This window comes from Pristiophorus japonicus, chromosome 15, assembly GCF_044704955.1.
Source record: "Pristiophorus japonicus isolate sPriJap1 chromosome 15, sPriJap1.hap1, whole genome shotgun sequence".
NCBI lineage: Eukaryota > Metazoa > Chordata > Chondrichthyes > Pristiophoridae > Pristiophorus > Pristiophorus japonicus.
Window position 1 is genome coordinate 83,325,110 of NC_091991.1, and position 12,689 is coordinate 83,337,798.

The 12,689-nt window shown below is 44.5% G+C and overlaps 2 protein-coding genes across 4 annotated transcripts in view; both read right to left on the reverse strand.

Annotated features, from left to right (window-relative positions):
* Positions 1-12,689, reverse strand: part of ipo8 (importin 8) — a 116,293-nt gene that overhangs the window by 90,495 nt on the left and 13,109 nt on the right. For 2 of the 3 annotated variants that reach the window (XM_070900661.1, XM_070900659.1), the window contains exon 2: positions 1,523-1,604. In XM_070900661.1, the coding sequence (XP_070756762.1) occupies positions 1,523-1,604 (82 nt within the window). Of the gene's footprint in view, positions 1-1,522; positions 1,605-3,627; positions 3,728-12,689 lie in introns of those variants that run through there. The other variant, XM_070900660.1, reaches the window with a different exon arrangement.
* Positions 5,288-12,689, reverse strand: part of caprin2 (caprin family member 2) — a 119,592-nt gene continuing 112,190 nt past the window's right edge. Inside the window, exon 19 of the mRNA XM_070900666.1 lies at positions 5,288-6,059. Coding sequence (XP_070756767.1) covers positions 6,037-6,059 — 23 coding nt within the window. The 3' untranslated portion in view covers positions 5,288-6,036. The remainder of the gene's footprint in view (positions 6,060-12,689) is intronic.

Consider the following 12,689-nt stretch of genomic DNA (forward strand, 5'->3'; position numbering starts at 1 on the left):
GAGAAATGGCATTAGGGAAGATAACTCCAGTTAACTGCTATCATTGTACCAAATGGCTGTGACTTCCAGGATTCACTTCCCAAATAGAGGGTTTCTGATCTCGGCTGTAGTGGGGGGAGGTGCACAATACAGGCCATGCTGTGCCACACAGTGATGGGAGAGCAGAGAAAAAGCCAGTAATCTTGACCTCCTCTCCATCTTTACTGTTGTGTGTGCCTCTGCCCACCCCCAGCCCCAGCATTGGCACAGACTCTAGCTCATTCTCAGTCAGAGAAAATAAGAGATTTCCAACAGAGTAGAAGGGTGGAAAAATAATGAATCAAGTAACCAACATATGGCTTCCATTCAGTCTAATCCTCAAACTACCTCAGTGAAACAAAGACCAGCAGATTTAATATAATTCCAGTCGTTATCAAATACACTGCAGCCATGTGATGCAAGCACAGTTTTTTCACCTTTCGGACCCAAGTTCAAATCTGACCTTGACTGATGGGATCAGTTTACTTAGCCGGCCATACTGGTCCAATCAAAATGAGGTTCGGCCGAGTGACTAGGTGCTCAAGTCCATAGTATGTTACTGGCCTTAAAATGGCAGGAAACTGATAATGTCACACAGAGAGAAAAGAATGGTGGCTGGTGTGCGAAACTGAGCTGGTAATGGGTGATCTTCTGCTAAGTTAGATATATAGGGCTGGAAATTCATCATATTACCGCCCACAAATGCGAATTTGATCAAAAAAAATACTGCCCATTTTCCCACCGGCAGTAAATTCATCAGATATTTACTGCCGGCGGTAGTCCATACTGCCCGCCCATCGGAGAAGGCCCCAAAAAAGCAAATTTGATGACTAAGATCCACTTACTGCTTGCCCTAAATACCATCCTGAAAAGTAAGGTCTTGCCTGATCTTAGCCGATCTTAAGTGGATGGTACGGACCCTGCTCATGAAAAAGTTCCTCAGATCTACTTGGAATTACACACTCACAGCCCTTCCAACACAGTCCAATTGAAATAAATTGTGTTACCAATCTCCAGCCCACTCCCCAGCCCCTTGTGGTCCTGCGCTCCACACTCACTCACCAATCCCCAGCCCACTCCCCCAGCAATAACCTTAATAAAAAAATCACGCATGCGCATTAAAAAAAAAGTTGTGCATGCGCAGAACTCAGCCTCTGATCTTGGCCAAGTCCAACGGCCTGCACCGCCCACCGACACCTGCTACCGTCCACTACATTTCCATCAAAGTTGCGCTGGAGGATCGTAACGGCAGCGGGCGATGAAAAACCACGACCACCCAAATACTGCCGAAAAATGGCGCCAGTGGGACATCATCAATTTCGGGCCCATAGCTCATCAGCATGGGAGGAGCATAAGGAACTTCATTCCAAGTGTGGCTGTGCTGTACCTCACCCAAAGAGGGCTCAGTATTGACACTGGGTACCAAAGGGAAAACATATATTGCCAGCACTGGACTTCCCTCAATTTGATGACAACAAAAAATACAAACATGGTCTAAACTCACCGGCTTGTCTGACTGGAAATTCGACCTGATCAGACACAATGATCTGAAGCAATGTGGGAGCAAAGTTTATGATCTTGTAAGACTGTAAAAAAAACACAGAAATTATGTTCAAGAGCAAATGCAAAACCAAATTTACCGCACATCATTGGAAACAAAAACAGTATTTGCAAACCAAAGTCTATCCACCAAAGTTCAGTACAGTTCACTCCCATCCTGTTCTGACAGGCCAGAGCGAGTCAATTCACCAGAGTGCGATTAGGGATTATTTTATTGTTTGTCAGCTTTTAAATGTATGAAAACTTTGAGATACAACTAAATGTACTTTTAACTACTTCAAATACCCTGTATATTTAAGAAACTCTATTCAAAAGCAAGAAAAAAAAAAATCATTTGTGGTCCTTATTCTAGTCACAGTATTGTTGAGCCATTGCAAATCCTGCAGCTTTCATCCAGGGCCTTGGCTCAGCATCAGCTTTGGCTCAATGGTAGCACCCTCGCCTCTCAATCAGAAGATTGCGGGTTCAAGCACTCACTCCAGACACATGAGCATATAATCCAGGCTGACACTTCAGTGTAGTTCTGAGCGGGAGCGCTGTACTGTCGGAGATGCCATACTGACTGAGGTGTTATCTTTTAGATGACATTAAATCGAGGCCCCATTTGCCCTCTCAGGTGGACGTACAAGATCCCATGATACTATTTCGAAGATGAGCAGCGAAATTCTCCCGGTGTCCTGGCCAATATTTATCCCTCAACTAACATCTAAAACAGGTGAGCTGGTAATTTTATTGCTGTTTGTGGGAGCTTGCTGTGCATAAATTGGTTGCTGTGTTTCCTACAAGTGGCTACACTTCATAAGTACTTCGTTGGCTGTAAAGTGCTTTGAGATGTCCTGAGATTGTGAAAGTCACTATATAAATGCAAGTTCTTTCTTTTTTCTCTTCTCTGATCACAACTTTGACAGCAGGCCATCCTGTATCTTCTACATTTGTCCCCTTTTACGTCCCAACCACAATCTCAGCCTTTCCTCATCATCTCGGTCTCCAATTACATTCTCACTCACTGCTCCTCTGCCGACACTTACTTGTGCAGGTTGAAAAGTTATTCTTGACTAAATTTATCCTGTTTCAAACCTATGTTCTTGTGGGAGGGAAGGGAAGGTAGGAAGGAAGCCTGAAAAAGAAATACAATGGAGGAATGACAAAAGAGAGTGCATGCATAGATAGTGAGAGAAAGAAATGAGGAGGAGGAGTGGGAAAGAGAATAGTACAGCAGCCAATAATAGCAATCCACATCCTGGCCTCACAAAATAAACATTTCCAAGGCAGTCAATCATTTGAGTTTGTTAGTTACAGTAAAGTTTCCTGGTTGTACATTTGGATTGGGAGGAAAACAGAAAGTTAATGCTTCGATTCCTAGAGTACAAGCAGACTGCCAATGGCTTTATCCCCTAATGACATTGCTGATAGTGAGGGATAAATCCTTGCTGCAGATACACTGCTTGGCTCAGCTGATAGAATTCTGAGCAAGAAGGTTGTGCATTCACGTCCCACTCCAATACCTGAACACATTAACTAGGCTGTTGCTCTGGTGCAGTAAAAAGGAGTGCTGCATTGTTTGAGGTGCCGTCTTTTAGTTGAAACTTGTCCCTGTCTCCCTATTCTACTGGTTCAGGTTGGTGTTAATACACAAAGAGCAAGGCGTTTTCCCAATATTCCTCTCTTAACCAATATCAACAAAAACATTCAAATTGTGGGATCTTGCTATATGCAAATAGTTGCTGAATTTGCCTACATAACAACCACTGCATGTGAAGTGCTTTAGAACATTTCTACGAGACGAGACAAGATACAGCACTATATCAATGCAAGTCTTTATTTATTTTACTGAGGATAGAAAAATATTTTTGGTTCATCGATCTGAAAGTAGGACTTCATAAGAGTGGTTGAAAAGTTCCTTAAATGAGCTTCAAAATGTTAAATTTAAATTTCCTGTCCTCACCTTTAAGTCCCTCCATAGTCTTGCCCTTCCCTGCGGATCTACAACCTCCCCAATTCTCAGTTTCTCAGACACCAAGCTCCAACATCCCCCTCCCTTCACCTTACCTTAGAAAGCCGTGCCATCAGCTACCGAGGTCCCACTCTCTGGAATTCCTTGCCTGGAGGTTACTGCCTCTTCACCTCCTTCATACCCATCCTCCTTAAAACCCACCTCTTGGACCAAGCTTTTGGTCACCACTTCTTGGCTCAGTGTTCGTTTTCATCACAGCTCTGTAAAAAGTCTTGGGGCAATCTGCTGCACCAAAGGCGTCGTATAACTGCAAGTTATTGGCTGATTGAGAGAACACAATCACAGGGGTAGAGGTTCCGCTTTCGGCGCAATCGGGAAATTGTACGCAAATTGCACTAGTTAGGTTACAGATCAAGTTTCCACTAGAATTCATTTGCAAAATCTTTCATGAACCAGCCCAGTCAGCGTAATAGAAGTTAATCGTTCTTTTTCTTTGCATTTTTAAATATTCAAGAGTGGCAAGCTGCTGCAGCATTATTGGGCCAAAGTTTGCCCTCCCGATTAGCTGGCCAAAGTTAGTTTGGAGTAACTTTTAGCTGTCTAAACTTGCTTAAATGGCCAAAACAGACATAAGTGGCTAGTAATATCCCTTTTTGAAAAAAAACAAACTAAAAAAAAAAAACCTAACTAACTCACTTACACTGGAGCAAATTAAATGGGCAGAATTGCGATTTTTAAGATACTCCAAAAAAATCTAGTTGCTCAAAAAAAAACAGAGCAACTCCTGGGCAAACTTGGGCTCATTAATATAGCTGAAAATGGGTTCATCACAAAAACAAGCGCTTTTAATGTGACTAGTCCTCCACCTGTGATTAACCTAATTTTAAAATAATTGAAAATGACAAAAAAAACTACACTGAATCATACTAGTTTCATTGGTGTACACTAATCAGTTTCTTAGTTAAGTAAGTATTTTTTCTTTGTAAAAACTTTAAAACTTGCCGACTAGTGCCTGCGCACCTAAGAAAATAAGTTCAATTTGAAGAGCCTCCTCGAACGGCCACAAGCTGCGGAAACTTATTATTTTGATCTGGGGGCGTGGCCAGTTTTGTCGTTGGGACCAGCTTTGCGCAAAATGATTTTCAAACCAGCGTTAAAGATTGCAGAAACTCAATTTACGCTTGAGGTAACTTACGCTCGAGTTTCTGCAATCTTTTCCACTTGGTCGGCCAATTTCACCTGGATTGCGCAGATTAAACTAGCGTACACGCTTCTACAGTGGGATAGCAAGGAGCAGTAAAGCAAAGTCCAGGTTGTGGGACGGGAGTCACACCTTTCTAGCCACAAGCACTGCTTGAGCCATTAAAACTTCCTACCCTCACAAAAGGACAGCATGATGAAATTTCTGATCCAAGTGGAGTCACTGGAGAGAAGCTGTTTCAGAGGGATGAGAGTAAATAGCTTCATGTATGACAATTTAAAATAAATACAAGAAATCTGTGGGGAAGCTAACCCTGGCTACTCTTACATTCTGACAGTCAACCGAAAAGTGAGAAGCAGCGAGGCTTGGGAGCAGGGTGCCTACTAGTCATTTCGGTACAGGGCAGAGCATCTAAACAAAGAGAGAAGACACAAAAACCTTTGCGCCATGAATAGGGGGAAAAGAAAAAGAGGATATGCAAATATGATCATGAAAAAGCAAATGTAATGATAGCAGTATCAGGAAGTGGCTAAGTGAATAATCAGTTGAAGTTTTAGTTATATAATTGTGTCAGAAACAGATTCACACCCAATATCTCTCGTGAAATTTTAGGTAGATTAATGTATTGAGTTGAAAATGAAACTCCAACTGTGTTCTGAAAGGAATGATTTTGTCTTTATCAAGTTAAAGCGATACACAAATTCTGTCTAAAAGATTTTTTAAACTCTATGGGAGTTATCTAGCCAGCTGCTCTCGTGCTGTGCACTTCATGGCCTTTATTTGCAATCTACATCGGTAATTGAGTGAGCTCTCTGAAATGTTTACATGCTCTCATTGTTCTTTTGAGCAAACTATTTGATATGCAAGTTGGGCTTCAAAAAAGTTTTTTTAAATTCCAACGGCTAAAGGCTCTGAAAGAAACGGAGATACTTGAATATTTTGATTACAGGTCGCAGTTTAAAGTAGTTTGCAAGCCAAATCATCATCATAGGCAGTCCCTCGAAATCGAGGAAGACTTGCTTCCACTCTAAAAGGGAGTTCTCAGGTGACTGAACAGTCCAATATGGGAATTACGGTCTCTATCACAGGTGGGACAGATGGTCGTTGAGGGAAAGGGTGGGTGGGGAATCTGGTTTGCCACACCCTCCTTCCGCTGCCTGCGCTGGTTTTCTGCATGCTCACGGTGATGAGACTCGAGGTGCTCAGCGCCCTCCCGAATCCTCTTCCTCTACTTAGGGCTGTCTTTGGCCAGGGACTCCCAGGTGTCAGTGGCGATGTTGCACTGCTAATATTGCATTGCTAATTATCCACTTCTTATCCAATATTCTGCAAAATTAAATAAATTCAACTATTAGTTTTAGCCCAGTGCTGTTTTTCAATTTTCGGAAAGGACAAGATGGTATGATGACATCCCGTGTAACTTTCAATGAGAAATAGCAGGGCAACAGACTAATCCTGCGGTACACAGCTCCTCTTCACCTCACATGTAATGGTGCAATTTGGAAACTGCACTTTGTTGTGCATGATGAACAAGAAAGTTGGGAGATGGCCTGAATTGTAACATGTTTGGGCTTATTTCAGAAGTAGAATGCATAACAGTCCAAAGCTAAGCCACAATTATTTGACAGCTGTAAAATTAAACAACGTGTTCGCTTACTGAATGTCTAAAATTAGACCAGAATTGAAAAGCCTATAAACATCCCAACAGTCCTGAGGCCAAGTCTCCATCTCTGAGCCAATCAGACAAGGCGGCCCCAGATTTGATCCCTGGTCTGCGGTGAATCAATTAGCTCAGCCACGACATGTTGTAGGGGCATTACAAGTGGTCTCAATGCCCATTGGTTAGGGATGGGAGAAGTAAAAAAAAAAGGAAAGACTTGCATTTATGTAGTGCCAATCTGTCAGTCCCAAAGCGCTTTACAGTCAAATGAAGTAATTTTTAAAGTGTAGTCACGGTTATAATGTCGAAAAATGTGACAACCAATTTGCGTACAGCAAGCTCCAGCAAACAGCAATGTGATAATGACTAGATAATCTGTTTTAGTGATATTGGTTGAGGGATAAATAGTGGCCAGGAGACGAGGGAGAATTCCCCTGTTCTTCTTCGAAATAGCATCTTTTATGTCCACTTGCGAGGGCAGACAGGGCCTCAGGTCAACGTCTCATCCAAAAAATTGGACCGTCAAAAAGTACAGCACGGTCTCAGTACTGCACTGGAGTGCCAGCCTGGATTTTGTAAGTCACTCTTCCCATTCTGGATTGGTATTCAGCAACCGCTGATGAAAACTACATGTGTGAACAATAGATAGGTTACCACTATGATCCTTCGCCTCATCACCTTGAATAGCCTGTCAATATTCACTATTAACACTTACATATGAATAATGGTCATAGTGAGGCACAGCAGTGGGATCATAACCCATGAAATCATGCCCGACTGAGGGTGTCAATACCTTGAACAGGGGAGAACAGTGGATAAAGTTGCAGGAATAAAAATGGAAGAACATCTTGGAAAGTTAGTTAGAATATAAACAGACATACTTCAAGTAGCTTTCTAAAAACATTGATGATTTTCAGAAAGCACTTTGTCAATTGGTATGTTGCCACCCTTGTGGGAGAAAATGACTTGTTGGTGAGCTCTATAAATTTCACTGCTACATTTCTAAAGTTCTTCCCTTCTCCACCCCCGCCCCAGTCTAATTTTTTTGCTTCAAATCCCCATTTCCTGCTCTTTGCCTCATTAAGAAAAAACAACTCAGGCCATCCAAGATCATTCCTTTAGGACATCAACTCACCAATCATTGAATTGTCTCTTTTGAATAACCCCAATATTGTTACTTTGCTTCGCAGATGATTGCAAACATTTGGCACTGAGTAAATCATGTTTTTTCTCAATTATCTGTTCTAATTTTACTTTTAACTAATTTATGCACTTTGGTTATAATTGGCTTTGAAGTAATAATCAGGGTTTGCTTTAAGCAACTAGTACTTCATTGTCTACCACATTACTTAGCCTCATTAGGTGTCTCAGTCTCATATCGCTCTTCGCTATCGCATATTCCTTTCGGTAAGCTAACAAATATCTGAGTCATCTGAATAACTCTCAATCCTGAAATCATTTTTTCCAATCGCTATGCAAGAAACATAGAAAATAGGTGCAGGAGCAGGCCATTCGGCCCTTCAAGCCTGCACCGCATTCAATATGATCATGGCTGATCATTTTTGCAACATTAGTACCCCATTCCTGCTTTCTCTCCATACCCCTTGATCCCTTTAGCCGTAAGGGCCACATCTAACTCCCTTTTGAATCTATCTAACGAACTGGCCTCAACAACTTTCTGTGGTAGAGAATTCCACAGGTTCACAATTCTCTGAGTGAAGTTGTTTCTCCTCATCTCGGTAGTTGTGTGTGTTGTTGCATTCCTCAAGGAAAGGAAATCTTATTCAACAAATGAAAATGTAACGTCAATGTGTCAAACCCTGAAAGATGTATCTGGTTACCAGCCAGTGTTTTAGATTTCTTGACTACATGACTGAATGGGAAAACCCAGAGTGACCACCAACATGAAACAAAAGGTGGAGAAAAAACTACCACCTCCCCCTCAAAATTATTCAATTTTCCATCATACCGTGAAGATTTAAGTTCTCCCCATCCTGTCTCATTTCCTCCCTATAGCTATATTTTCCGACTGATAGTTGTTCCTGCTGAGGTACAATTCCATTGGCATCAACCATCCTCTGGTACCTTGTCCAAATGGCCATTCTTCAAGTATCAAAATGAATCACGAGTGCTAGTGAGCTGTGTAGCTATGGTGGCAAAAATAACATTTCCAACAGGGATCAAACGACAGTGACCAGGAATGAGAACCCTGGCCGATTTTCCCTTCCCTAGCCCAGGGATGTTCAGGCCACTCTAGTGTCTCACCACTGCCTGGCTGAGGCCAGCTGACTCAACCTTCCTGATGCATGGGCACGTGGTGGATTTGCCTAATGAGCCAAACACATTTTTCTGTACAATGGCTTTTTGTCAACCTCCAAAACACCAGAGACCCAGAGTCAAACTGGACAGGATGGTCAATTTGTAAACATAGAAATTAGGTGCAGGAGCAGGCCATTTGGCCCTTCAAGCCTGCACCGCCATTCAATAAGATCATGACTGATCATTCAACCTCAGTACCCCTTTCCTGCTTTCTCTCCATACCCCTTGATCCCTTTGGCAGTAAGGGCCGTATCCAACTCCCCTTTGAATATATCTAACGAACTGGCCTCAACAACTTTCTGCGGTAGAGAATTTCACAGGTTAACCACTCTAAGTGAAGAACATACATAAGAACCAACTGAGGTCTGAGAAAAACAAATGAGACCAAAAGTAAGTTTTGTATACTCTGCACTAAAGTAAGACAATTCAGAATATTTCGATGTACACCCGCACAGCCTTTTTCATGGAATACGATTCCCCAAACACCAGCAGAAATCTTGGATAATGCAACAATATAATTTACAGTGACTCCTGGACATTATTCAGTAAGTGAAACAGTGTGCGATGTTTCTCTCATTAATTGGGCATTTTACATCAGGTCGCAAGTACAGATTATAATCTAAACCAGTAATTTAACGAAGAGCAAATGCTTGCAGGGTCTGAAATGGTCATGTGAAAGTTGAAGGAAAGGGGGACGGAAGGAAAAGGGGATTTGCATTTATATAGCACCCTTCACGACCACAAGATGTCTTAAAGTGCTTTACAGACAATGAAGTACTTTTGGAGAGAAGTCACTGTTGTAATGTGGGAAACAAAGGAATTTTAGTGTAAATATTTTCAAGGTTAATTCATCTGTAACAGAAGCTTGGGATTGTCTTCCCAAGGAAGGAGAGACTGTCAACTTTGGGTGTCTGGTCAACACAGAAGTCCACTAGAAGTATCATGACTTTGCATCCTGCTCCTTCATCATCTCATAGGCAGTCCCTTGGAATCGAGGAAGACTTGCTTCCACTCTTAAAATATATGAGTCCTTAGGTGGCTGAACAGTCCAATACAAGAAGCACAGTCCCTTTCACAGGTGGGACAGATAGTCATTGATGGAAAGAGTGGGTGGGACTGGTTTGCCGCACGCTCTTTCCGCTGCCTGCGCTTGATTTCTGCATGCTCTCGGCGATGAGACATGAGGTGTTCAGCGCCCTCCCAGATGCACTTCCTCCACTTAGGGCGGTCTTTAGCCAGGGATTTCCAGGTGTCAGTGGGGATGTTGCACCTTATCAGGGAGGCTTTGAGGGTGTCCTTGTAACGTTTCCTCTGCCCACCTTTGGCTCGCTTGCCATGAAGGAGTTCCAAGTAGAGCGCTTGCTTTGGGAGTCTCGTGTCTGGCATGCAAACAATGTGGTTTGCCCAGCGGAACTGATCAAGTGTGGTCAGTGCTTCAAAGCTGGGGATGTTGGCCTGGTCGAGGACGCTAATGTTGGTGTGTCTGTCCTCCCAGGGGATTTGTAGGATGTTGCAGAGACATCGTTGGTAGTATTTCTCCAGCGACTTGGTGTCTACTGTACATGGTCCATGTTTCTGAGCCATACAGGAGGGCGGGTACTATTACAGCCCTGTAGACCATGAGCTTGGTGGCAGTTTTGAGGGCCTGCTCTTCAAACACTCTTTTCCTCAGGCAGCCGAAGGCTGCACTGGGGGTGGCGTTGGATCTCGTCATCAATGCCTGCTCTTGTTGATAGGAGGCTCCCGAGATATGGGAAGTGGTCCACGTTGTCCAGGGCCATGCCGTGGATCTTGATGATTGGGGGACAGTGCTGTGCAGTAAGGACAGGCTGGTTGGGGACCTTTGTCTTACGATGTTTAGTGTAAGGCCTATGCTTTCGTACACCTCAGTAAATACATCAACTATGTCCTGGAGTTCAGCCTCTGTATGTGCGCAGACGCAGGCGTCGTCTGCGTACTGTAGCTCGACAACAGAGGTTGGGGTGGTCTTGGACCTGGCCTGGAGACGGCGTAGGTTGAACAGCTTCCCATTGGTTCTGTAGTTTAGTTCCACTCCAGCGGGGAGCTTGTCAACTATGAGGTGGAGCATGGCAGCGAGAAAGATTAAGAGGGTTGGGGTGATGATGCAGCCCTGTTTGACCCCGGTCCGGACGTGGATTGGGTCTGTAATGGATCCGTTGGTAAGGATCACGGCCTGCATGTCGTCGTGGAGCAGGCAGAGGATAGTGACGAACCTTTGGGGGTAGCCAAAACAGAGGACGACACTCCATCGACCCTCGCGGTTGACAGTGTCAAAGGCCTTTATAAGGTCGAGGAAGGCCATGTATAAGGGCTGGTGCTGTTTCCTGCATGCGTAGCTGAGGTGGGGAAGTAGACACATTTAGTCTCAGCACTTTTTGTTTATGGAAGGAAAGTCCCACCAAGGTCCCCACTCAGAATGCTATCTAATGACCCCTGGAATAGTAGAGATATTGGGTGAGGACAGCACTGTTCCATTATTGAGCAAGTGCAATCTTGTTCTCAAGAGTTGAAAAAAAAAAGTCTCTCTCTCTCCCCTATTTGATTCAAATTCACCCTCCTTCTCAGTTGTTCCTCTGTTTATTTATCAACCCTTAAACTTCATTGGTTGAGATACACTGTTGGTCCCATTAATGACAGAGGTCCCAGATGCTCTATTGCCATCACTTTCAACAAGTTAGTGCGATAAATTTTGAGCTAAAATGTGCAAAAAAAAAAGTCCAACAGGGCACGCCACGAGATAGGCCATTCCAGCAAAATCTGGCCCCATGCATGCATTGGACGGATACTAGTGCTTTACACCTCTGCCAAGAATCCCCCCAAATTTAATTCCCCTCCACCAACACTCAGAATTATCAGGACAGAGGTGATTTTTTTTCCATAAATAAGCTATTTGATCCCAGAGTATTTTGCTTAAATTAATATAGAGACCGACTTCAGTTTTCCTCCTGATGTCACCATGCGTGATGTTCTTCAGTCTTTCTCTAAATTCATATTGGCGAGTGTTCCTCAAATTACCCAAAATAATAGGTATTAACTTCAAATCTTAATTGAAAAAAAAAAATCAGAACCAATTGCATTGTACAAATAGAATTAAATGCTGGGACTGATACGTTTATGTTAAACAAACTACTCTCGTCACTGATTTACAAATCCAGATATTTTGGGCCCAAGTTTCAAGCCACGCCTAGAGCTGCACGACCTGGACGCCCGTTTTTCGCGCCACAAAGTGCGCCTAAAAAAACCCTCCAGATTCTCCACCTTCCTGCAGGTCCTCTGGCCCTCGGCGCAGCGCAGCAGGAGCTGTAGGGGGCGGAGCCAGGTCCCTGCGCTGAAAACAGTGCCGGGACCTCTGCACATGTGCGCGACAGTGGGCACGCAAGTGCAGTAGCATCAGGCGCCCGAAACACGCAGCCCCTAGCCCTGGCCGAATGGCCTGACTGGGGCTGCGTGAATAAGGCTCCTCCCACGGCCAGCTCCTGCTTCCTCCTGACCCGACTTGACTCCCGCTTCCCCCCCGGACTGGACCCGACCCGACTCCCGCTTACCCTCCCCCCCGCCCCCGGACCAGACCCGACTCCCGCTTACCCCCCACCCTGCTCCCGGACTGGACCCGACTCCCACTTCCCCCCCCGCCCCTGGACCGGACCGGACCCGACTCCCGCTCCCCCCCACCACCCCGGACAGGATCCGACCTGACCCCCCTCTCCCTCCCTCCCCCCGACCCGAACCGAACCGACCTCCCTCCCACCACCCCACCTACCTGTAAATCTGGTGCTGGGGACGGGCCCTGCCCGAAGTCTCGGGCCCAGCCCGTTCCCCCCCAATCTCTCTCCCCCACCCCCCCAAAATCTCCTTTTTATCCCCTTCTCCCCCCATCCCTCCCTCTACCCCCCTCCCCTCGCTGTCAGAAACACAGACACTGACAGACAGAGAATGAGAGACACAGACAGACAGAG